The 25178-nt window shown below is 49.4% G+C and overlaps 1 protein-coding gene across 1 annotated transcript; it reads left to right on the forward strand.

Moving 5' to 3' along the window:
- The first annotated feature begins 1184 nt into the window (after positions 1-1184).
- LOC114903446 (sialic acid-binding Ig-like lectin 11) lies at positions 1185-23249 on the forward strand. Its single transcript, XM_029236247.1, has 16 exons — positions 1185-1235; positions 1302-1679; positions 1881-2159; positions 2390-2437; positions 3743-3839; positions 4767-4848; positions 7374-7543; positions 9883-9992; positions 13403-13786; positions 14002-14280; positions 14502-14770; positions 16892-17204; positions 17290-17574; positions 17883-17973; positions 18165-18405; positions 22522-23249. Exons 1-16 carry the CDS (start codon positions 1202-1204, stop codon positions 22702-22704), a joined length of 3243 nt encoding a protein of 1080 aa, XP_029092080.1. The 5' UTR covers positions 1185-1201; the 3' UTR covers positions 22705-23249.
- Positions 23250-25178: the final 1929 nt, after the last annotated feature.

Genomic DNA, 25178 nt, shown 5'->3' on the forward strand with positions numbered 1-25178 from the left:
CAGACTCACAGACATAGAAAACAAACTTATGGTTACCAAAGGGGAGAGGGATGGGGGAGGGATAAATTAGGAGTTTGGGACTAACACATACACACTACTATATGTAAAATCGATACTCAACAAGGACACTGCACAGCACAGGGAAGTCTACTCAATACTCTGCAATAACCTATATTGGACAAAAGCCTGAAAAAGAATAGATAGATATATATGTATAACTGAATCACCTTGCTGTACACCTGAAACTAACGCAACATTGTAAATCAACTCTACTCCAATACAAAATAAAAATGAAACTAAATTGAAAAATAAATAATTTGGAGGCCCGTTAAAAAAGGAAATTTCCTTTGCACTGACATAGAACATGTGCTCGCCCGTTTGTTTTACATGAAGGTGCTACATGGTCTTTATTCTGAAGATGCCATTGAAAGTTTGTCAATCAGCATAGTAGAAGTGAAAAAAACATCCCATGTCATATTTTTAGAAAATACCCAGTATGCTGCCGGACACTCGGCAATCTCACCACTGATGCAGCTCTAAAGCCCGACACTGCTGCCTGTTTGGGGAGGAAGTGATGCGCCCGGGTGGGAGCATCTCCTGGGCAGGGACCAGGCCAGCCGTATCCCTTCTGGTCTCCAGGTCAGCGGCCCAAGATGCTCAGTGTTGGGGGAAGGAGTGAAGGCACGATTGGCTGCTGCCTTCATGTCACCCAGGAGCCCCTTCTTGTCTTCTGCCCCAGATGCTCACACAGACCCTAAAGAACCCTACATCTTGCAGGACCGACCACCCGAGGGTCTAGGTGAGGCTGGGACCCTCCAGGTCAAGACAGGAGCTGAGCGGCTCCCTGGTGTAGACAGCGGTGCTCAGACGGGAGGACCTTAGGAGGCTCACCGTGTCCTACGCCTCCGTGTCCTCAGAGGCTCTGGTGCTGGAAGGACCCACCCGAGATGGGGGGCAGGGCAGGGCTCTCCTCCTTGCCTGCTCCTCTCTGGGCAGGTCTCCGGGGTCTCTAGACCGAGGGGTGTCCGTCCGCTCTGTGCGGAGGAGGGGCCGAGCTCCAGCTCTGCAGTTCCTCTTCTGTGAACAGCTGGGTCTCGTGTTCCTCCCCGTCTTCCCGTGGGTCTCCCCGCAGCCTTACCTCCCTCTCTCCTTCCCCTTCTCTTTTCACACACAGGACGCCCAGAGGCCCTCCGTCTCAGAGATGCTGCCGCTGCTGCTGTCCCTGCTGTGGGCAGGTGGGTGGGCTGCGGGGAGAGCAGTGGGCAGGGCAGGGGCTGCAGCTGACCCTCCTTTCCCCGCAGGGTCCCTGGCTCAGGACAGCAGATACCGGCTGGAAGTGCAGGACTCCGTGACGGTGCAGGAGGGCCTGTGTGTCCGCGTGCCCTGCTCGTTCTTCTATCACTTGGACAACAGGGACAAAACTGCCCCAGTTTTCGGCTACTGGTTCCGGGAAGGGGCCAATGAGAAGCTGGATGCCCCTGTGGCCACAAACAACTCGGAACGTGAAGTTCAGGAAGAGACCCAAGGCCGATTCAACCTCCTAGGGGACCATGGAAACAATTGCTCCCTGGACATCAGAGACGCCAGGAGGAGGGATCAAGGTTCATATTTTTTTCGTGTGGAAAGAGGAGAGACATTATGGAGTTATAAGTCTAACAAGCTCTCCTTGCATGTGACGGGTAAGGAGTGGGGTCCGGGAGAGGCCTCAGGGGAAGGACCTGGAGCCCCAGGGCAGGACTCGGATAGGACCCCCTCCTGGGAGGGGTCGGGGGTAGAGCAAGTGGGCGTTCAGAAAGACGGGCTGGACCAAAGCCTGAAGCTTATCTCAGGGCTGCACCTCTAACCCTCCTCCTGACCCCGTCTCCCCCTCTCTTCATCAGCCCTGAACCACACACCCCACATCCTCATTCCTGCGACGCTGGAGGCGGGCCGCCCCGGGAACCTGACCTGCTCTATGCCCTGGGCCTGTGAGCAGGGCGCGCCCCCCACCTTCTCCTGGACGTCAGCCGCCCTCACCTCCCTGGGCCCCAGGACTCACCTGTCCTCAGTGCTCACCATCACCCCACAGCCCCAGGACAATGGCACCAATCTCACCTGTCAGGTGATGTTCCCCGCAAGCGGTGTGATCGTGGAGAGGACCATCCAGCTCAGTGTCACCTGTGAGCGCTGCGCCGTGATGCCCGGGGCGTGAGGGGATGGGGGCAGGTGGGCCAGGCCGGGGATGCTGGGTGTTGTTGCCTGGAGACCCGGCTGAGTAGGAGGGCCTGGAAGACAGAAGCCCTGTCCCTCTTGCATATCTGTGGCTTCTGGGTGTGTGTGTGGGGGATGCCTACGCTTATCTCACCCCAGTCCTCTCACTGAGGAAGGAAATCCTGTCTTCCACTCCTAGGTGCTCCACAGAGCCCAGGAAGAGGTGTGTGCTCAGGGGATGGCACAGGTAAGATGGAGCCCCCCCATCCATGGGGCACTGACTGGAGTGGGTTCTCTTCCAGGTTGGGTCAGAGCTGCACTTTCAGAGCTCAAATGGTGCAGGTCGGGTGTGGTCCTGCATTTAGACACAAGAAGCCCCCATTAGGTCTCTTCCGGCAGTATCCTCCGACTCTGGTCTTGCCAAAGTGACCCACACCTCCCTCTCTGCCTCTTCTAAATATGGTCTTTATCTTTCTCCGGTCACCGAAGGCCTTGCGGGCGGGCATATTTTAAGTAGACTTTGTCTTTGAACTGATTTAGGTTCGTAGCAGAATTCGTCAGAAGGTAAGGAGACTTCCCTTGTCCCCGCTGCACTTTCTCACACACGCACGGTCTCCCCCAACAGCCTGCCCCACCAGAGGGTACCTGTTACAATCGATGAATCTCCACTGACACGTCATTTTCAACCAAAGTGCATAATTGACATTAGGGTTCCCTCTTGCTGTTGTACATTTCATGCGTTTGGACAAATGTATAATGAAATGTATCTGCCATTATAGTATAATACAGATTAGTTTCATTGTCCCAACATCTCTTTGGACCATTTTTTTGACTGTCAGCCCCTCAGCCCTCACCCTGAGCCCTCTCTGGAACCCAGCGCTCCCCTCACTGCTGTATTCCCACTGGTCATAACATCTGGTCCCCCATCTGGACAGAGCCCCATTAGGGCTGTCTCAGCAGTGCCCACCAAACTGTTGACAGGTGATGCCCAGACGCACATTCCTTGCCCCGGGTGTTGGGGTGCCACCAAGCAGGGCCAGGAGAGTTGTCTGGGCCTGACCTGGAGGTGTGAGAAGCTTCCTGCTGCCACCTCCTTCTGAAGGCACAAAAGATCACCGTGGACCCTGAGTGACAGGGCCAATAGAGGCCAGGAGAGCAGATTTAGACCCCCTCCCTGGAAGGAAGGAGAGACAAGGCCCTTCAGCATCCCACAGTGCTCTCTGTCTGTCTGTCTGTCTGGAATGTCCACGGGGCACAGAACCTCATGGCTCTGCTGTGGCCAGGTCTGGAGTCTTTTGCAGAGAGACCCTGGATGGAGAAATAGCTGACTCCACGAAGAGCTGAAGTTTGTTGAGAGTATGTGGGCTGGAGAGGAAGTGTGGCATAGACTGTCCTTTTGGACAAGGCTGAGGTCCTACAAACGGTGGGGGAACCTAGGGGCTGAACCATCAGTGGGAAGGGAGGGGCACGCCTCTCTACCTGCTAAGGAGAGGAGGAGACTTATGCCTCCTCATCAAGATTGGAATTCTCCCCAAGTCTCTCTTGTCTGCAGGAAAATTGGGGACCAGGGCAGGAGTGATTGAGGGGGCCCTTGGGGGAGCTGGTGTCACCATGCTGCTTGTTCTCTGCCTGTGCCTCGTCTTCTTCACGTGAGTTGGGTTGGCTGTGGGCCAGTGGAGGAGAAGAGGGGCCTGGAGGGGTTGTGCGGACCCAGAGCAAGGGTGGGGCGGTGAAGGGGTAGTGAGGATCCAGCTAGTAGACACCTAGCCAGGTATGAGTGTGTTCCCAGCCCTGGTCCGAGATCCAGAAGCCGGGAGGGAGAAGGGACCTTGTTACAGTCTTGTTATAAAGGCTCCTGGGCTCCCTCTACCCTTTTAATTTTTATTTTTTATTGGAGTAGAGTTGATTTACAATGTTGTGTTAGTTTCTGGTGTACAGCAAATTGAATAAGTTATGCGTACACATATATCCACTCTTTTAGATTCTATTCCCATATGTCATTACAAAGTAGTGAGTAGAGCTCCCTGTGCTATACAGTAGGTCCTTATTAGTTATCTGCTTTATTTGTAGCAGTGTGTATATGTCAATCCCAATCTCCCAATTTATCCCACCCCTTTTCCCCCTTGGTAACCATAAGTTTGTTTTCTGCGTCTGTGACTCTATTTCTGTTTTGTAAATAAGTCCATTTGTACCATTTTTTTAGATTCCACATATAAGCCATATCATATGACATTTGTCTTTCTCTGTCTGGCTTACTTCACTCAGTATGACAATCTCTAGGTCCATCCATGTCCCAGAAAATGGCATTATTTTGTTCTTTTTCATGGCTGAGTAATATTCCATTGTATATATGTGCCACATCTTCTTTATCCATTCCTCTGTCAATGGACATTTAGGTTGCTTCCACGTCCAGGCCATTGTAAATGTGCTGCTATGAACGTTGGGGTGCATGTATCTTTTCGAATTATGGTTTTTTCTGAATATGTTGGGCTCACCCTACTCTTGACCTGCCTTAGTCACTCACTCCAGCCTCAAAAGAGACACCCTGTGTCACAGACCCTAGTGTCTCCCAACAGAGTGAAGACCTACAGGAAGAAAGCAGCCAGGACTGCAGTGGGTATGGAGCACATCCACCCTGCCATAGGACCAACTTCCCTGGTGAGTGACACGGGCATCCCGGCAATGCAGCGTGCCCTGCAGATCTCCCGGGGTGGCCCACAGCCATGCTCCATTCAGCATGTCCAGAAATGAGCTCTTCCCCTTCCTGCTTTTTTGAAAATGTAGGATTTTTTATTATTCCTCTGTGTGAGGCCAACAGATCAGGAGACGATTGCCACAAAAAAGACAGGTAGTACAGTTCCCAAGAGGAGGGGGCGTGCCACACCCTGCAGGGCCATGAGAGGCAGCACAAGGGTCTGTCAAGAGGCAGAGGGAGTGAGGAGGAAACCTGGGCAAGAGATTTTGTGGTTTATGTGGGAAGGAACAGGCAGGGTAAGCAGACTGAGGACTGTCTAGTTTGAATGATTTCAGAATGCTCTGGGGTGTAGGGGTTGTCTCTGGTTTTCTGGTACCTGGCCCCGGGGTGATGAGAGCAGGATAATGGTCCAGAGAGTAAGAGTTTGATAAAGGAAGTGGTTTGGGCTGATCGATTTGCAATATGAAGGGCAGGCTTGCAGGCAGATCCCTTAGAATCTCTAGAACTTGACTAGCACTGGCAGGGGCAATCCCTCGAGGGTTAACAAAGCCCCAGTTGTCAAAACATCAGAAACACATGGTGAATACATCCCTAAATATACTTCTGCTGGGTTCTCCAATTCATCAATGGTACTCTTGTTCCTGACTCCCAAACAGAGATCTATCCCTTTCCCCCATCACCTCTTCCTGCACTGATACACTGCAAAGCATGTCTGTGTGTCTTCTCAATACAGCTTGATACAAACACTCCCTTTGAGCTGAGCTCCCCACTTAGTTCTTATCCTGCTGAAGCCTCCCCACCTTCCCTCAAACATCTACATTGCCTGCGTCTGCATTGCCTGCATCTGTATTAGACAGTCGTCCCATCCTGCCCAAGTGTGAAATGCACTGTTTCTCCACACTGCCTAACAACTTGATTGACATTCAGGGCAGGAAAACCAGAGTCAGCTTTAACGCTGCACTTCCTCCAAACAGGCTTGCTCAAGCAAAGTAAGATTTTTGCCCCTCAGAATCATTGCCCATCTGCCCCCTTCTCCTCACGTGTCCGTATCAACCAGCCCTACTCATGCTCATCCTCTGATCCCTGACTCATTTATTTCTTGAGCTATGACTAATATGGCCATCACTGAGGTTTCTGAGCGAATCCATCACCCATGCATTCACTTATTCCTTCAGCAACTATCTCCCACTTGTTGATTGTTCTGAGAACTTGGGTAATATCCGTGTTTTTACAGAGACATATGTTACAAGTGGAAAATGTCCCTTGCTGTCAAGGACTTACATTTATTGACGGGAGTGGGGCGGTTGTGGTGAAAGCAAGGAACAGGTAAGTAGGGAAAATATACAGGAAATGAGAGCTATGGAGGGAAATGCAATGGGAGGGACAGTTCTGGGGGTGGGAGTCTTTGAGAAAACACCTGCAGGAAGTGAAGGAACACAGTGTGAGCCCCTGAAAGAGAGTCGTTGAAGGGCTCTAAACAGAGGGAGCCACAAGTGCTGGGCTCAGAGGTTGGGACAAGCCTGATGCATTGGAGAGATGCATCACTTAATCATGATGAAGCCTCCATAAAAATCCCAATTGTATGGGGTACAGGGAGCTTCTGGCTGGTGAACAAGTGGAGGTGCTGGGAGAGTGATGTGTCTTGAGAGGCGATGGAAACCCTGCACCCCTTCCCACATACCTTGCCCTGTGTATTTCTTCATCGGACTTTTCATGCCTTCCTAAGCTATATGCTTTTATAATAAACTAGTAATCTAGTAAGTAAATGGTTTTCCTGAGTTTTGTGAGCCACTCTAGCAAATTAATCAAACCTGAGGAGGAGGTCATAGGAACCTCTGATTTCTAGCCAGTTGGTCAGAAGCACAGGTGACAACCTGGACTTGTGATTGACATGTGAAGTGGGGGGGGAGGCAGTCTCATGGGACTGAGCCCTCAACCTGTGGGATCTGACACTATCTCCAGGCAGAGAGCATCAGAATTGAGTTACATTGTAGGACACCCAGCTGGTGTGGGAGAATTCCTTGGTGTGGGGGTACAAAGAACCCACACATCTGGTGTCAGAAGCGTTGTGAGTGTGATAATAGTGCGAGAGTAAAGGAGAGACACACAGGAAAAGTGAGTTTTTCCATAAACGCCCTCCTGTTTATGGAAAACCTCAGGAAACCTCAGAGGGCCAGGAGTTGAGTTTGTGATCAATAGATGTGTGACCTTGGGAAGAACCTACCCTCTCTGAGACTTCGTTTCTCTCCCTGTAACATAGTAATATTTTCTCCATAGGTCTGTGTGGGTGCTCAGTAGAACTGGAAAACAATCTATAGCATTACATTTGTTGGATGACTGAATAAATGGAACCTTCAGAAACGTTTGGTAACAGAATGGAAGAATGAATAGATGCTCTGTCCCAGAGTCAAATTCACTTCCTGGACCCTCTCTCCCTTCTCCCCCCGAAACTACCTTGATCTGACCCCTTCCTTTGCTCTCCATCCAGGATCACCGGCAAGAGTCCAAGTTAGAGGATCCTCCTGACCCCACAAGCTCGGCAGGGGCCACCCCCACCTTGGGGATGGAGGAAGAGCTGCATTACGCCTCCCTCAGCTTCCATGGGATGCACCATCCTGAGGAGAGCACCCACTCAGAATACACGGAGATCAGGACCAAGTGAGGAACCGAACACGGCCTCAGCCTCAGCCAGAACGTCCATTTCCTCCACAGGAAGGGGGACCCACAGGCTAATCCTTAGAGACTTAACATCCCCATAGGTGATGGGTTTATGAACTACTGTTAGTGACTTTCCTGCTATATTGGAACTATCTTAGGCTTTGCATTCAGAGAGACCTGGCATCAAATCCACGCTTTTTCATTCATTAAGAGTATGATAGCATGCGCGACACCGTTCCCCTCCATGTCTTGGTTTTCTGCTTTGGAGAAACGGATGTGAGAGGTCCAGCATCACAAGGTTGTTGTAAGGATTAAACGAAAGTACCAAATATGCAACAGAAGTCTTCATACATTGTGACCTTTGTCCACTGGAAAAAAAAGGACACCACCTAAAAGTTGCACGTTATGTTTTATTTGGGGACCTTACTGAGGACTATAGCCTGGGAGACAGCCTCTCCCATAGCTCTGAGGAGCTGCTCCAAAGAGGTCAGGGAGGAGCCAGGATATAAAGGTGTTTTTGCTGAAAACAAACAAACAAACATGTAGTCGAACATCAAAAGATGTCTAACCACAAAAATCAGACGTCTCAGAGTAATGACTTTGGAGCTTTTAGAGCTTTTCTATGTATGGGAAGACGCACGAGTCTGAGCTGATTGGAAATTATTCCTTAGATATGCGCCTTAACTATCTAGGGCCAGGATCGTGTTTTTCTCCAGCCTGAATTCCCCTCAGGGCACACCTCCGGGGGAGACCGCAGTGGTTGATTGTTTAATGGCGGACAACATCCTTTGTTTACTGAAACGGCAGGCAACATTTTTTTTGTTTGTTTGCACATTTCACCCAGAGGCTGGGTATGTCCTGTCCCCTGCACCACATCGGCTACATGTCAGTCTCACTGTCTACTCAAAACCCTCCCATGGATCCCTTCCTTCACTGGACCTCCAGCACCATCTCTTTCCATTCCTGAATCTTCCCTTTCCACCCTCCCTGTCTTCTACTAGTCCTGCTATAGCCAAAATCAAGTAATAACATTTAGAGAATTTCCTAAATCTTAGAGCTGACCATAGCCAAAATACTGCTCTCTCCTCAAGCCCAAAGAATGATTTACAAGCTTCTCAACCTGATGTTTTAGGTCAGGGGTCAGGAGACCTTTCTGCTAAAGGGCCAGATAGTAACTATTTGGGCTTTTCAAGCCATAGGGTCTCCGTTGCAACTATTCAACTGTAGTGCAAAAGCAACCATAGACAATTTGCAAACGAATTAATGTGGCTGGGTGCCAACAAAATTTTATTCACAAAAACAGGCAGCCCCAGGGTTGTAGTTTTCTGACCTCTGTTCTAGGTTATTCTTAGTCTCACCCAATCTGCTTCTCCATCACCATATCCCAAACCACCTATCCCTCAAGCCATTCTCTAAGAACCCATTCTGATGCATCCCTCACTGTCTTTGAGCACCTGCATCTCTCCTTCCAGGAAGACCCAGCCCCATGAAGTCATCTGGCTAACACCTTCTTATCCTTCAAAGTGAGTTCAAAATTATAGTCTGGGTTGAGAAGGTAGAGGGAAGCAAGAGCTTGTAAACGTCCTCCTACAAAGCCTAACACTCTAATTTTACTGCAAATCAGTTGAAACAAAATATACCAGCCCCAAATATACCAGCAGTACCAAAACCATGGCAGGGATAATGCATGACGCCCCAGTTTCTAAAGTGACACTTGAACAGATGAAAGATTCTGGTGTAGTGTAAGAAAAGGCCTGGTGCCCAAACCCAGCGCCTACACCCAGAAAGAACAGTTAAGTCAGACTTTCGTTTATGTTAATGTCAGCCTGCGTGATGTGACTCAACACATTAAAGGTTGATGGTTACCCTTCCAATCCAGGCAAGATGACATTGGCCCATTGTACCCTGCTTCTCCCTCTGTTCACAACTATAAACACTGCGAATGGTGCAAGACACAACCAAAGGAGAATTCTGCAAAGCGGTAAGAAGAAGGCAAGTTGGTTTAGGACCCCAGGACTGGAAAAACAATGCAGAGTCAGGGCATCCCAGTTCCTACAGCCAAACGAGGATGAACACTCACACCCACCGTTTCCCAAACCCTGACTGAGAAACAGTCAAGGGTTATCATCATAGTGTCAGGAATGAGCTCACCTGTCCCATCATCCGGGTTATGTCCTCTCTCCCTCCTTGGGGCTCCCACAGCCCCGTCCTCCCCGCTGCATCAGCCCAGGCCACGCCCGACTGTGATTGTGTCTCCATCCCCCTTCCTGACCCTGGCTGGTTCTCCTCCAGTGGTGGCCTCGCCTTAGCCCAACCCCACAGGACACTCTGCTCAACAGATGGGAGACAGGCACCCAGGGTGCAGGAGCGGCCACCAACTCAGCCAGTGGAGGGACCTGCCCGAACAGCGGCCTGTTCAGCACGTCCTGGCCTGGGGAGGGGAGCGGAAGTGTGGCCAGAGTGAAGTAAGAGTGAGTAGAGATCAGAGCCGGTGCACGGAGTGAGGCAGGAGACAGATGGGCTCCAGGCAGGACCTTTACAACTGGCCTCTTGTTAACACTTCCTGGGGTGAGAAGAAGATGGGCTCCAGGCCGGACATTCACTCCCAGCCCCCTGTTTACATTTCCTGAAGCAAGAGACAAACAGGCTCCAGGACTCCATATTGATGACCGGACTCCTGTCTATCTTTCAAGATCTGCACCTCAATATAAAAACCAGCGACAGAAATAGGGTAAATAACCAGACATTGGACATTTTTATGGCAGGAACAGAGTGGGACAAACCCTGTTAAAAGATCAAGAGGCCATGCATTTCCCATCCTTGGGGCAAGGGAAACATTGCACATGCGCAGAAAGGCTCCTTGGGGTCAAAAAGGAGGGGGCACCACCCCATAACATGTGAGGCTAAGTCCGTCCCATAGGCCTCTAAGCTGGAATCCATCTTGGAAAAAAGCTGCGCACGCATGCTGTTGAGGGTCCTAGGGCAGGTCAGGTGTGGAAAAAGAAACCAGATAATTGACCAAAGGTAAACAAAGACCCGGAAGAACGGCCCTATATGAATGACGTAACCGCCTTTTTATGGGGCTCTTCCTCATTGGGGGGGACGCCCACACCCTTTCCCTCCGGGTGTGCGTCTCTGCCTTGCTTCTGTCTTAACTAAACAAACTGTTTCTCTGTGTGCTCTCCCACTTGTTGTGCTGTGTCTCTAATAATAAGCTTTGTACCTGTTTTTACAGTTTTGCCTCCGTGAGAGATGCATTTTTCACTGGGGGCAAGGGCCAGGGGGTGTGGTGGCCGGGATTCCTGGTTTTCATCCAGGTTCCCCAGGTTCAATTCCTGGGCAGGGAATTAAGATCTCGCTTCACGCCACCACTCGCTGCCGCCACTCTGAGACCAGGAGGAGAAGCCGAGGTGTCCCCGGGTTACCACCTCTTTCATTCCCTTTTCTCCTCCTGTCCTTGGAGTGGCCCCATCCTGCAGGCTGACCACTGGCCACTGTGTGGGCTGCGTCAATTTGGGCTGCTCTAGGCTGCTCTGAGCCCTCCACTTGTACGAACACGTCGAATCTTCGGGGTGACCCCGTGGGTTCACTTGCTAGGGCTGCCGTAAGGAAGTATGGCCGACTGGGCGGCTTGAGCAACAGAAATTCATTTCCTCACAGATCAGGAGGCTGGAAGTCTGAGATCAAAGTGTCAGCAGGGCTGGCTTCTTCTTATTATTATTTTAAATTTTTTAAATTTTTAATTGAAGTATAGTTGCTTTACAATGTTGTGCTAATTAGTGCTGTACAGCAAAGTGATTCAGTTACACGTATATAGACATCCTTCTGAGGCCTCTCTCCTTGGCTTGTAGATGGCCATCTTCTCCTTGTATCTTCACGTGGTCTTCCCTCAGTATGTGTCTGTGTCCTAATCTCTCTTTCTTACAAGGACACCAGTCCTATTAGGTTAAGGCCCACCCCAATGACCTGATTTTATATTAATTACCTCTTTAAAGGCCTTGTCTCCAAATGCAATCACATTTATAGGTACTGGGGGTTAGGACATGCACATATGAATTTGGGGCGTGACACAATTCAGCTTCCAACACCGTGTGAGCATAGGCACACCTCTGCACAGAGTGGTTAAGCCCCTCCCCAAGGTGGCACAGCAAGGATTAGGGAAGCCAGCTCAAGCCTAGAGCCATCTGCTGCAGAGCCTGTGCCCCTGAGCCCCACATTAAAGCCCTCAGGGGAGGAAGCCCCAGGGAAGCGCTGACCACACGAGCTTCTCGCTGAGGGTGGGACTCAGAATGACCCCTGAGGAATGGGCAGGGTCAGACACCTGACCTGCAAGACAGCCACAGAAGAGTCTGTAGAAAACGCCCACCTCTGTCCTTGTATCAGATTCTCCCACAGACGAGGGTTGAACATTGTGATCCTTCCATGTGACAGATGAGAAAGCTGAGGCTTGGAAGGGAGAAGGGCAGGGCCCACCTACCTCCAAAAACTGGCATCCCCCCAGTGTCACACTGGCTGTCACACTGGCTCCCAAGCCTGGCATGTGCAGGGAGGCCTGCGGCAGGGGGCTGTGAGCAGGTCAGGAAGCTTCAGGACCACCTGTGGGATCATGTCCTTGTGACCACCCTCCTGGATCCTGGTCTCATCCTCTCTGTCCATTTACACCTGGGAACTCGCCTTCTAGCTGCATGGAGCGATGGGGTTTCCTCCAAGCCTCTATCTGGGCTGCCCCTATCTCACACTGTATCAGCAGGAGCTGGGGCATTGGAGAAGTTCTCAAGGGTGGAGACAAAGTCTGTCGCATTCTTGCCTTGTGCTCCACTCCCCTGAAAGGAGAGGTGCCCCTGTGCCGTTGTCGTGTTCATTTTGTTCCCAGGTCCAAGCTTGCTCTGCTCGTCTCACAACGGGCGCATGAATCGGAGATGAGGTGTTGAGGGAAGGAATGACAACTTTATTCGGAAATCTGGCAGACCTAGAAGACAGCAGACTGGTGTCTCTGAAAAACCATTTTACTGGGGTTTGGATGCCAATTTCTTTTACAGCACAGAGAGGGAGAGGAGATGAGGAAGTAAAGTAAAAAGGCCACAAGCTTTGCAAACATCTCCTGGAATGGCCAGCCTCGGGGAGGGAATGTGTTCATTTCTTCTTCCTTGCAGCCATCCACGGGTGGAACAGCGTCCAGCTGTTTCCCTGAACGAAGGCACTTTGGTTTAACCTTCAGGCAGAGGGGCAGGGTTCCCCGAGGCAGGCCATTATGTAGAGACAGTATCCTTTTAATGAACAAAAGCAGTGGAAAGCAATGGTTAAAGTAGAAGAAACAGATCCAACATGGAGTCAGGATTGACTCTTCCCTGTTACAATTTCAGTAACTAATCACCACCTCTTTCACCCTGGCGGGACCCATCCCCGTCTTTCATGCATGGAGCTTTCCCGGCTGCCCCTCCTGCATCTCACACCTGACGGGGACTGACCGGCCTGATTTCCTGCGGACAGAGGTGTGGGAGGGACAGGCTGTGGACAGGGATCCGGGAGACGCCTTTGGGCTGTATTCGCTGCTCGTGACCCTCACCAGGGCCTCACACGGAAAGTAGAAGTGGTGACTCTCCAAGGTCCACGCAGCTCCGGCAGCATGTGGGTGCGGAGTTCCTCTTTTGTGTTCAGCTACCTTCTGACCTCAGCTCTGGGCTTCCTGTGGGAGCTTCCTCTCAATCCTGTGACACAAAGGCCCCATCAGTCTTACCCCAAAGATGCTGCTATTGCCACCGCCGCTGCTGCTGCTGTCCCTGCTGTGGGCAGGTGGGTGGGCTGCGGGGAGAGGGGTGGGCGGGGCAGGGGCTGCAGCTGACCCTTGTTCCTCCGCAGGGTCCCTGGCTCAGTACATGAGCTACTGGCTGCAGGTGCGGGGGTCTGTGACGGTGCAGGAGGGCCTGTGTGTCCGCGTGCCCTGCTTCTTCCACTATCCCTGGGACTACTGGGACGACTCTGTCCCAGCTTTCGGCTACTGGTTCCAGAGAAGGGCCGGACCCGACCAGGATCGTCCAGTGGCTACAAACAACCCAGGTCGTGAGGTGCTGACGGACACCCAGGGCCGATTCCACCTCCTTGGAGACCCCCGGACCTACAACTGCTCCCTGGACATCAGAGATGCACGGCAGGGAGACACGGGGACATACTTCTTTAGGGTGGAGAGAGGGCCTTCTGTGAAATATAGTTATTTAGAGAACAAGCTCCACCTGCATGTAACAGGTAAAGATGATGTCAAGGAGAGGACACAGACACAGGGGCCCTGAGGGCCCCCAGGGCAGGGCTGGGAGGGGACCCCCTGTCTTCTCATCCTGGGAGGGGCCCTAGGGGACCTAGGAGGACAGGCCGCTGCGGCTGGCCTGGGGCAGAAACAGCTCTGAGGGGCGCACTCGGGGCCCCCCATCCAGGGCCTGGTTCTGTTTCTCTCTCCTCTTCAGCTCTGACACAGACACCCGACATCCACGTCCAGGGGACCCTAGAATCTGGCCTCCCCAGGAATATCACCTGTGCAGTGCCATGGGCCTGTGAGAGGGGGCCACCCCACACCTTCTCCTGGATCGGGGTTGCCCTCACTTCCCTGCACCCCAAGAGCCCCCATTCCTCGGTGCTCACCCTCACCCTGGGGCCCCAGGACCATGGCACCAACCTCACCTGTCGAGTGACCTTCCCCGGAGCTGGCGTGAGCACAGACAGAACCATCAGACTCAACGTGTCCTGTGAGCGCGGGGCCAGGGCGCCGGGTCCCTGAGGGCGGAGGGCGTTGGGGACGGGAGGGAGGGCCTGGGCTACTGCGTGCTGAGCCCTGCGAGCTGGAACTGGGGAGGAAGGAAAGAGGACACTACTCCACCCTCTTCCTATTTCTAATGTTTCTGGGGGAAAAGGGCCGATGCCTACCTTCCTGCCACTGAAAAGCGGACAGTTATGTCTGTCTGTCCAGATGCACCCCAGAAGCCGACCATCAGAGTGTTCCGGAAAGAAGACACAGGTAGGTCTAAACCTCTCTTCTCCAGGGGTGTGGTGGAAGTGGAAGTGTCTCTGCCCTTCGGAGCAGAGCTGGGGATCAGAGCTCAGATGGCAGAGAGGCTCAGGCCTGGGGTGGGGAAAGCAGAGGTGGGAAAACCCCCACTGGCTCATCAGCTTACACACTGTCCTCCCCCTTTCGCTGACCCTGCTCTCATGGGGTATCGCGTGGCCTCTTCCTTGTCTGTTGGACGTGGCTGTCCCCACTGCCAGGGCTCCATCCTTGTCCCACATCCTGCCCTCATTCTCCTTAGGATCTAGACCCCACCTACTCCTTCAGTTTCCTTCCCTCATTTTAATGTTATTGTTTACAGTAGTAAGCATACGGGGCTTCCCTGGCGGTCCAGTGGTTAAGCCTCCACGCTCCCAATGCAGGGGGCGCAGGTTCAGTCCCTGTTCAGGGAACTAAGATCCTGCATGCCGCACGGCACAGCCAAAATAAATAAATAAATAAAACAAAATATAGAACGTAGTTTAAAAAAGAAAGAAAAGAAAAGAAAAGAATAAGCATACAATGTGTGTTAGTTAGCTCAGGCTGCCACAATAAAATACCAGAGACTAGGTGGCTTAAAAACTAGGAATTTATTTCTCACAACTCTGGAGGCTGGGAAGTCTAAGATCAAAGGGCCGGCTGATCGGGTTCCTGGTGAAGGCTCGCTTCCTGGCTTGTGCACGGCTGCTTTTTGTCTACGTTCTCTGGTATCTCTTATAAGAACACTAACGTCATCGTGAGAATCTCAATCTCATGACCTCATCTAACCCTAATGACTTCTCAAAGACCCATCCAAATACCTCCAAATACCATCATATTGGAGGTGAGGGCTTTGACATATGAATTTGAGGGGAACATAGTTCAGTCCCTAGCAAAATTTAATAAGAATAAAATAGTATCCAGCACTTGTCTATCTCCCCTCTTGGTTATCTTTTAGAGTAGAACCTACACATATACATTTTAAAACACACACATATATGCAGCTCATGCTACCCACATGCTTTGCATCTCTATTAGTATTTTTTACTAAACTTTTCATGTGGAGTAATTTTAGACTCACATGGTACAGAGACTTTCCACAAATCTCTCACCTCATCATTAAAATCCTCCATCAACATGGCATATTTGTCACAACTAAGGAAGTGACTAAGGAAGGTACATTTCTACAAACTAAACTCGCCTTTTTCTCAAACTTGGTATATCTTGGAGATTTTCCTGTATCTGTACATAGGAAACCTTCTTCATTCTTAATAATGACCCCGTGGTTTTCCAATTAGAAGTATATTATATGATAAAGTACTTAATAGGTCTCCTGTTAGTGGAAAACTATGGTGTTTCCAATCCTTTGCAAAGACAAGGCAAATGTGTGGGTCTGGAAGATTACTCTTGAGAGAGAAGAAAGTCCTAGATCAAAGGGTATGTTTGTAATTTCTACAGATATTGCCAAATCGAGCTACATGGAAGTTGTTCTGCTTATACTACCCCCTGCCATGTGTCTATTTCCCTGCTAAACATTTTCATCCTTGCTGATACCATAAGTGAATACACTATCATGTTACTTGCATTATCATTTTGTGAATAGGTTGCGTATCTTTCATTGTGTTTAAAAACCATGCGTATTTCTTTTTTTCTTTTTTATTGCGGTACGCAGGCCTCCCACTGTTGTGGCCTCTCCCGTTGCGGAGCACAGGCTCCGGACGCGCAGGCTCAGCGGCCATGGCTCACGGGCCCAGCCGCTCCACGGCGTGTGGGATCCTCCCGGACCGGGGCACGAACGCAAGTCCCCTGCATCGGCGGGCAGACTCCCAACCACTGCGCCACCAGGGAAGCCCCATGCGTATTTCTTTGTGGTCTTTTTCTTGATGATTTGAAGAAACTCTTTTCATATTAACGCAATCATCTGTGTATAAGTTGGAAGGATTTATTTCCAGCCTAATCATGGGGTTTTGACTTAGTGTGTGGTGATTTTGCTAGGCAAAAACATGCCATTTTTCTTGGCCACACCGCGTGGCTTGTGGGATCTTAGTTCCCCAACCGGGGCAGTAGACTGTGCCCCCTGCAGTGGAAGCACAGAATCCTAACCACTGGACCACCAGGGAACCCCCGCCATTTTTTTTTTTTTTTTAAGTTGCATTCAGTGATGTACTGGGACTAGCTCTTACTGGTTGGCGAGAGCCCGTTGTGCAATTGCGTCCATCTTTTCCCACTTCTGGGTTCAGAGGCTTCAAATTAGGTGCTTGAAATTGGCCAAGATGGGAGTTTTTACACAGAGGAAATTGACAAGCGCTACAAAACAGGAAGATATGAGCCCTTAGGCGATGGAAGAGACAGACAGGCAGACTGAAGCTAGCTTTCTCTCTGTCTTGCCAGGACCTGAAATTCTGGGCCGAAGCCTATCTCTCCCAGTCCAGGAGGGCCAGTTCCTACGCCTGGACTGTGTTGCCGACAGCAACCCTCCTGCCAGGATGAGCTGGATCCGGGGGAGCCTGACCCTGAGCCCCTCCAATTCCTCGAACCCTGGGGTCCTGGAGCTGCCCCGGGTGGAACTGGAGGACCACGGGAAATATGTCTGCCGAGCTCAGCATCCGTTAGGCTCCAAGGAAGCATCTCTGTGCCTCGTTGTGAAAAGTGAGTTGGAACACACCTGAGGGAAGGACGCCTGGGTTTTAGGGAGGGGAGAGTCTCCTCTGATCCCTCCCATCTCTCCCCACAGACCCCCCGCAGCTGCTGGGACCCTCCTGCTCCCAGGAGGAGGAGGGTCTGCACTGCCACTGTTCCTCCCGAGCCCAGCCGGCCCCCTCCCTGCGCTGGCGGCTGGGGGAGGAGCTGCTGGAGGGGAATTTTAGCAACGCCTCCTTCAAGGTCACCTCCAGCTCGGCTGGGCCCTGGGCCAACAGCTCCCTGAGCCTCCGCGAGGGGCTCAGCTTTGGCCTCCGACTCAGCTGCGAGGCCCAGAACGGCCACGGGAAACAGAGCGCCACTGTCCTGCTGCTGCCAGGTCTGGGAGCTATGAAGGGCCGTGTCCGGGGAAAGGGGACACACGAGCCTGCGTCCTAGAAGATACTGAGAGGGAGAGAAATGGGCCTGATTCAGGGCAAAAGGGGAACTAGAGTTCAGGGTCCTCTGTCGGTTGGCTGGGGTGGGGGCTGGGGACACAGGAACCTGCAATTATATAGAAGGATGGGGGACAAAGGACAGAGTCCTGGATAGAAGTGGGCACACTCGTGGGTCGTGGATTTGAGAAGGCTGGTCACTTAGGTGCCTGCTTAGGGAGACTGCAGGTCAGCCCAAGCCTCTTACTTGCAGGGAGGCCAGCACCCAGGACCTGTGTGGTTTGGGGGGCCGTCGGGGGATCTGGCGCCACAGCCCTGCTAGCTCTCTGCCTCATCTTCTTTGTGTGAGTGGTGGCCCCAGTTTGGGACAAGACTTCCCAAGGTGGTGGTATGGGGGGCAAGGGGCGAAGGAGGGGGAGACTCGAAGAAATTTTCAAAACTCAAAGCTCAGAGCTGAGGGCCCTGGTAGAGTGATGAAGCCAGGAAGGAGGGCCGTTAGTTGAAGCGGCATCAGGAATGTAGCCTCCTGACATCTTGGCCAAGTGTGGACTCTGGTGCCAGCCATCCTGGAGGAGGGAGCAGGTGTTCTGGTCACGGTCTGTGCAGCTGGACGCCGGCCTGCATTCCGTCAGCCCTTCTCAGCTCCATGCAGTGAGTCCGCCAAGCCAAGAAAGGCCCTGGTCTCTCTTTTCAGAGTGAAGATCTACAGGAAGAAATCAGCGGAGAAGGCATCAAGCAGAGATGGCGTCCGTCCCGCGTTGACTTCCATCTCTCTGGTGAGTGATGTGGGCAACTTTCCATCCAGTGTCTCCACTGGACACCTCTCCCCTAACAGGGGCCATAGCAGCTTACTCAGCACCTCAAAAACTGAGTTCGTCCTCCCCACCTCCAAATTTGTTCTTCCTCCTGAATTTCCTGTTGCACTCAAATCACCCTCTCCTCTTTCCCCTCCATCACTTCCCAGAGCCAAGAATTGCCCAAGTCCTGTCCATCTTCCTTTTAGCAAAGCTCATCTCCATTTGGCCCCTTCCCTGCTGAGCCCTCACATTCTCTCTGCTGGGTCACTGGCTTCATCTCTCCTCCCGGAACAAGCTCTCGGCAAGAAATTCCCCTAACAGCTGTCCTTCAGTCAGCCTGTACTTGCTCCCCACTGTCTAGATCCAACAGAAATATGATGCGAGCCATGTATATAACTTAAAACTTAGCCAAGTTAAAAAAGTAGAAAGGAACATGAGATCAATTTTAATATAATATTGTATTTAACCCAACGTAGCCAAAGTGTTATTTCAAACATCATGTCATCAACAGTCAACATAAACATACAAATTATTGAGATTTCTCTTTTTTCTTTCTTTTTCTTTCTTTCTTTCTTTCTTTCTTTCTTTCTTTCTTTCTTTCTTTCTTTCTTTCTTTCTTTCTTTCTCTCCTTCTCCCTTCTTTCCTTCCTCTGTTTTCTTTCCTTCTTTCTTTTTCTTTCTTCCTTCCTTCTTCCCTCCCTCCCTCCCCCTCTCCCTTTCTTTCTTTTTTTTTTTAAATTTATTTATTTTTAGCTGCATGGGTCTTTGTTGCTGCACACGGGCTTTCTCTAGTTGCAGCGTGTGGGGGCTACTCTTCGTTGTGGTGCGTGGGCTTCTCATTGTGGTGACTTCTCTTGTTGTGGAGCACGGGCTCTAGGTGCAAGAGCTTCAGTAGTTGTGGCTCACAGGCTCAGTAGTTGTGGCTCTTGGGCTCTAGAGTGCAGGCTCAGTAGTTGTGGCTCACGGGTTTAGTTGCTCCATGACATGTGGGATCCTCCAGGGACCAGAACTCAAACCCATGTCCCCTACATTGGCAGGTAGACTCTTAACCACTCCGCCACAAGGGAAGCCCCTCTTTCTTTCTTTCTTTCTTTCTTTCCTTCCTTCTTTCTTCCTTCCTTCCTTCCTTTGTTCCTTCATTCCTTCCTTCATTTCTTTCTTTCTTTCCTTCTTTCTTCTTTCTTTCTTTCTTTTTTCTTTCTTTCTTTCTTTCTTTCTTTCCTTCCTTCTTTCTTCTTTCTTTCTTTCTTTCTCTTTCTTTCTTTCTTTCTTTCTCGACTTTGAACTCCAGTATGCATTTTGTACTCACAGCACATCTTTGTTCTGACTCACCACGTTTCATGGGCTCAAGAGCCACGTGTGGCTGGGGGCTCCTGCGCTGGACAGCGCAGGCCTAGGAAATCAAGACCAAATTCTTCAGTCTGGTGCTCTGTGATCTGTCCCCTGCCAAGTTCTCCAGCCGGCATCCTGTCCCTCCCCACAAAATGAGCTTATTATATTCTATGATATTATGATTTATAATAAGAAATATATATTTGGTCTTTATCCCCTATTCCTGGCACAGAGCTCCTAGAACTCTTGAACTTTCCTGTGATGGGAGTGATAAAAGTATTTCTTGTTATATTCATGGGGTGACTTTTGGGAAGCACCTAAGGATGGGGGCTGGTTACTGGGAGAACCAACCATGCAATTGGGGGATTGGAACTTTCAGTCCCACGCCCTGACCTCCAGGGATGGGAAAGGGGCTGGAGGATGAGTTCAATCCCCAAGGGCCAATGATTCAGTCGATCATGACTATGGAATGAAGCCTCCATAAAACCCCTCAAAGTATGGGGCTCAGAGAGCTTCCAGGTTGGTGAACAAGTGGAGATTTGAAGAGATTGAAGCAATCGGAGAGGGCATGGAAACTCTGCACCCTTTCCCTATACCTTGCCCTACACATCTCTTCCATCTGGCTGTTCCTGAGTTATATACTTTAATTTAAAAAAACAGCTAATTTAATAAGTGAAATATTTCTCTGAGTTCTGTGAGCTGCTCTAGCAAATTAATGGGATCTGAGGAGAGGGGTTGTGGGAATCTCTGATCGACAGCTGTCTGGTCAGAAGCACAGGTGAGAATCTGGGACTTGTGATTGGCATGTGAGGTGGAGGGTGGGACAGTGTTGTGGGACTGAGCCCTTAACAGTGTCAGAATTGAGCTGAATTGCAGGACGCCCAGCTGGTGCCGCAGACATGCTTGTTGGTGTGCAAATCCCCCCACCCCTGCCCCATATTGTAAGTGGTTCCAGGATCCTTATATCTCCAGGCAGGGCTCACTCTTTGTGACTTTGTGCGTTTGCATTTGAGATTTCCTCTGTCCTGATCCCATTTGCACTGGTCAAGCCCTCAGTCATCTTTCTTGCCCCAATTAATTTTTTTATTTATTTTTTATTGAACTATAGTTGATTTACAATATTGTGTTAGTTTCTGGTATACAGCAAAGTGATTCCTATATATATATTCTTTTTCAGATTATTTTCCATTATAGTTTATTAAAAGATACGTAGTTCCCAGTGCTATACAGTTAGGACCCTGTTGATTATCTGTTTTATATGTAATAGTGTGTATCTGCTAATCCCAAACTCCTGATTTATCCCTCCCTGCCTCCCCTGTAACCATAAGTTTGCTTTCTGTCTGTGAGTCTGTTTCTGTTTTGTAAATAAGTTCTTTTGTATCATTCTTTTAGATTCCACATATAAGTGAAATTATATGGTATTTGTCTTTCTCTGTCTGACTTACTTCACTTAGTATGATAATCTCTAGGTCCACCCATGTTGCTGAAAACGGCATTATTTCCTTCTTTTTTTAAAAAATGTATTTTATTGAAGTATAGCTGATTTACAATGTTGTGTTAATTTCTGTTGTACAGCAAAGTGATTCAGTTATATATATATATATATATATATATACACACACATTCTTTTTCATATTCCTTTCCATTATGGTTTATCACTGGATATTGCTTTTTTTTAATTAATGAACTTATTTATTTATTTTTGGCTGCGTTGGGTCTTCATTGCTGCATGTGGGCTTTCTCTAGTTGCGGCAAGTGGGGGCTACTCTTCGTTGCAGTGCACGGGCTTTTTGTTGCAGTAGCTTCTCTTGTTGCAAATCATAGGCTCTAGGTGCACAGACTTCAGTAGTTGTGGCACGTGGGCTCAGTAGTTGTGGTGCACAGGCTTAGTTGCTCCACAGCATGTGGGATCTTCCCGGACCAGGGCTCAAACCCATGTCCCCTGCGTTGGCAGGCAGATTCTTTTTTTTTTTTGGCAGGCGGATTCTTGAGCACTGTGCCACCAGGGAAGCCCTATCACTGGATACTTAGTTCCCTGTGCTATACAGTAGGGCCTTGTTGTTTATCCAGTCTATATATAATAGTTTGCATCTGCTAATGCCAAACTCCCAATCCATCCCTCCCCCACCCCACCCTCCTTGGCAACCACAAGTCTGTTCTCTATGTCTGTGAGTCTGTTTCTGTTTTATTTCATTCTTTTTTAATGTCATGCCAATTTATGTCATTTAAATATTCCCCTGCCCTATACCAGACCGACTGTCATCATGCATCCCTGTAATAATCACAGGCCTGTCCCCACCACACTGTGAGCCCCTGGAGGGTAGTTCAGGTCTCCTGCAGACCTCTGTGACTCTCACCCACAGCACCCTGCTTCTGTCCATCAAATCACAATTTGCAATTCGATAAGTTTTGAGTGTGCAACAATTTCATACAGTCCCCTTGTCCTCATAGACTGTGCAAGGTCAGGGATCTTGTCTGTGGAAGAATCACTTCACCTTGCTCACTCAGTCTGCTTTCCTAACTGTAAAATGAGGATAACATTTATATCATCCATGAAGGGAAGTTGTAAGCATTCAGTAGGGTGAGAAAAAAGAACAGACCACTATGATTAAAGGAATGAATGAATGAGTGAGTGAGTGAATGAGTGAATCTTCAGGAAATGGGTGTGAAATGGATAAGGGAATAATTGCCCTCGTCAAGCCCCAGGTTCCCTTCTCCAGACCTCAACAGCCAGCTCTGAAGCTCTTCTCTCGTTCCACTCAGGGTCACCTCAATGAATCCTGTTCAGACAGCCCCTCAGACTACCAGACCCCAGCTCTGGCCACCTCCACCTCAGGGAAGGAGCAGGAGCTCCATTACGCCACCCTCAACTTGCACAGGCTGAGGAACCACAACTTTCAGGACCAGGACACGACTGAGTACTCAGAGATCAAGATCCAGAAATGACGCCCCCGCCCCCAACCCCAGAACCAGGCTGGAACCCAGAAAATGCATCTCTGAAGAAAATGTGTGCGAGGCACCGATTCTTGAAGACTTGGCTGCCCTCTGAGCCAGAGCTTATAAATGAGAAGGTGAAGCTCCTTGGAGCTGCTAAAGGGCACAGAGAGTCCTAGGTTCAAATCCAGGCCCTGGTAACCCTAAGGGTGTTATATCAGGCAAGTCACTTTACCTCTCTGTGCTTCAGTTTCCTGCTCTGTAAAATGGGGATAATATCCATTAGGTACATTGTTAAGTGGGGAAAATGCACTTTGGGAGTTGTTAACTACATTGTTATGTGTTAAGTTAACCTCAGGATGGAGGGAGATGTCAGCTTTTGGCTCTACCACATATTTCTGTTTTGCCTGACTGTTTTTAAGAACATGAATTATTTTTTGTTTGTTTGTTTTTCTGGGAGGGAGGAGATAAAACATGTATTATTTTTTTAAATAAATCTAAATTTACCTCTCTGGATGGAGACGATATTTCCTAATACATGTATCTAACAAAGGACACCCAGGATATATAATGAATATATTTTTTTAATAATAAATAATTTAAAAATAAATTTGAAGGCTTCCCTGGTGGCACAGTGGTTAAGAATTCACCTGCCAATGCAGGGGACACGGGTTCAAGCCCTGGTCTGGGAAGATCCCACATGCCGCGGAGCAGCTAAGCCCATGCACCACAACTACTGAGTCTGTGCTCTAGAGCCCTCGAGCCACAACTACTGAACCCGCGTGCCACAACTACTGAAGCCCGCATGCCTAGAGCCCGTGCTCCGCAACAAGGGAAGCCACCACAATGAGAAGCCCGCGCACCGCAACGAAGAGTAGCCCCTGCTCACCCTGACTAGAGAAAACCCGCATGCAGCAACAAAGACACAACGCAGCCAAAAATAAATAAAATAATAATAATAAAAAATATATATATTTTAAAATAAATAAATTTGAAAAAAATTTAAAGGGCTATGTAAAGAGCTTCCACAAATCCATTAGAAAAAGGCAGACAACCGAATAGGAAGACAAAATAGTCAAATAGCCAATAAGCATAGAGAAAAGTATTCAACTTCTGTAGCTGTCAAGGAAATAAAAATTAAAATCACAGTGGTGCCAACTGCATAGTTACACTGGCTAAGATAATAAAAATAATGTCAAGGAAATCAAGTGTTGAGGATATTACGCTAAGTGAAATAAACCAGTTACAGAATGCCAAATGCTGCATGATTCCAGCTATAGGAAGTATTTAAGGATATCAGACTCTGAAACAGAAGGTAGAGGGGCCCTGGGGGAGACTCAGAGAAGGGGAGTTAGGAAATTGCTCTTCAATAGGTGTAGAGTTTCATTTTTGCAAGATGAAAACATTCTAGAGATTTGATGGCCAACAATGTGCATATCATTAACATTACTGTACCGTGCACTTAAAAATGGTTAAGATGGTAAATTTTATGTTATTTTTTTTTATCACAGTGTTTTTAAAAGTACTGTATGGTGGTTACCAGGGTCTGGGGACTGGGGTGTCGGTGGACAGTTAATGTTTAGTGGGTACAGAATTTCAGTTTCGGGTGATGAAAAAGTTCTAGAGACAGACGGTGGTGATGTGAATATGCTTAATGCCATTGAATTGTACACTTGAAACATGGTTAAACCAGTATGTCATGGGTACTTCATCACAATAAAAAATGTTTCCTTAAAGAACATCAAGGGGCTTCCCTGGTGGCGCAGTGGTTGAGAGTCCGCCTGCCGATGCAGGGGACGCGGGGTCGTGCCCCGGTCCGGGAAGATCCCACATGCCGGGGAGCGGCTAGGCCCGTGAGCCATGGCCGCTGAGCCTGCGCGTCCGGAGCCTGTGCTCCGCAACGGGAGAGGCCACAGCAGTGAGAGGCCCGCGTACCGCAAAAAAAAAAAAAAAACATCAAGTGTTGGTGAAGATGTGGAGCAACTGGAACTCTCCTACACTGAGCACATGAGACAGCTGTTCAACTCCCAGGTGTGCACCCAACAGAAGCGCGTACACGTGTTCACCAAATGTATACAAGAGTGTTCATAGCAGTGCTTGTTGTAATGGCTGAAAACAGGAACCTGCCCAAATTCCCATCAACAGTAAGACAGGTGACAACAAGGTTCTACTGTATAGCACAGGAAACTATATTCAGTATCTTGTAATAAGCCATAGTGGAAAAGAATATGAAAAAGTACATATATATATATACATATATATAATATGGCTGAATCACTGTGCCGTACACCAGAAACTAACGCAACATTGTAAATCGACTATACTTCAGTCTAAAAAACAAAAAACAGTAAGACAGGTAAATAGAGAGTAAATTATTTACGCAATGGAAAAAGTAACAACTGCACACAACATGTATGAATCTTCCAAACGATGTTGAGTGAAAGAACCCAGACACAAAGCATACATACTATGTGATATCATTGATA

Source organism: Monodon monoceros, unplaced genomic scaffold (genome assembly GCF_005190385.1).
Source record: "Monodon monoceros isolate NGI ecotype Baffin Bay Population unplaced genomic scaffold, NGI_Narwhal_1 Super_Scaffold_10, whole genome shotgun sequence".
In the NCBI taxonomy this organism is placed as follows: Eukaryota; Metazoa; Chordata; class Mammalia; order Artiodactyla; family Monodontidae; genus Monodon; species Monodon monoceros.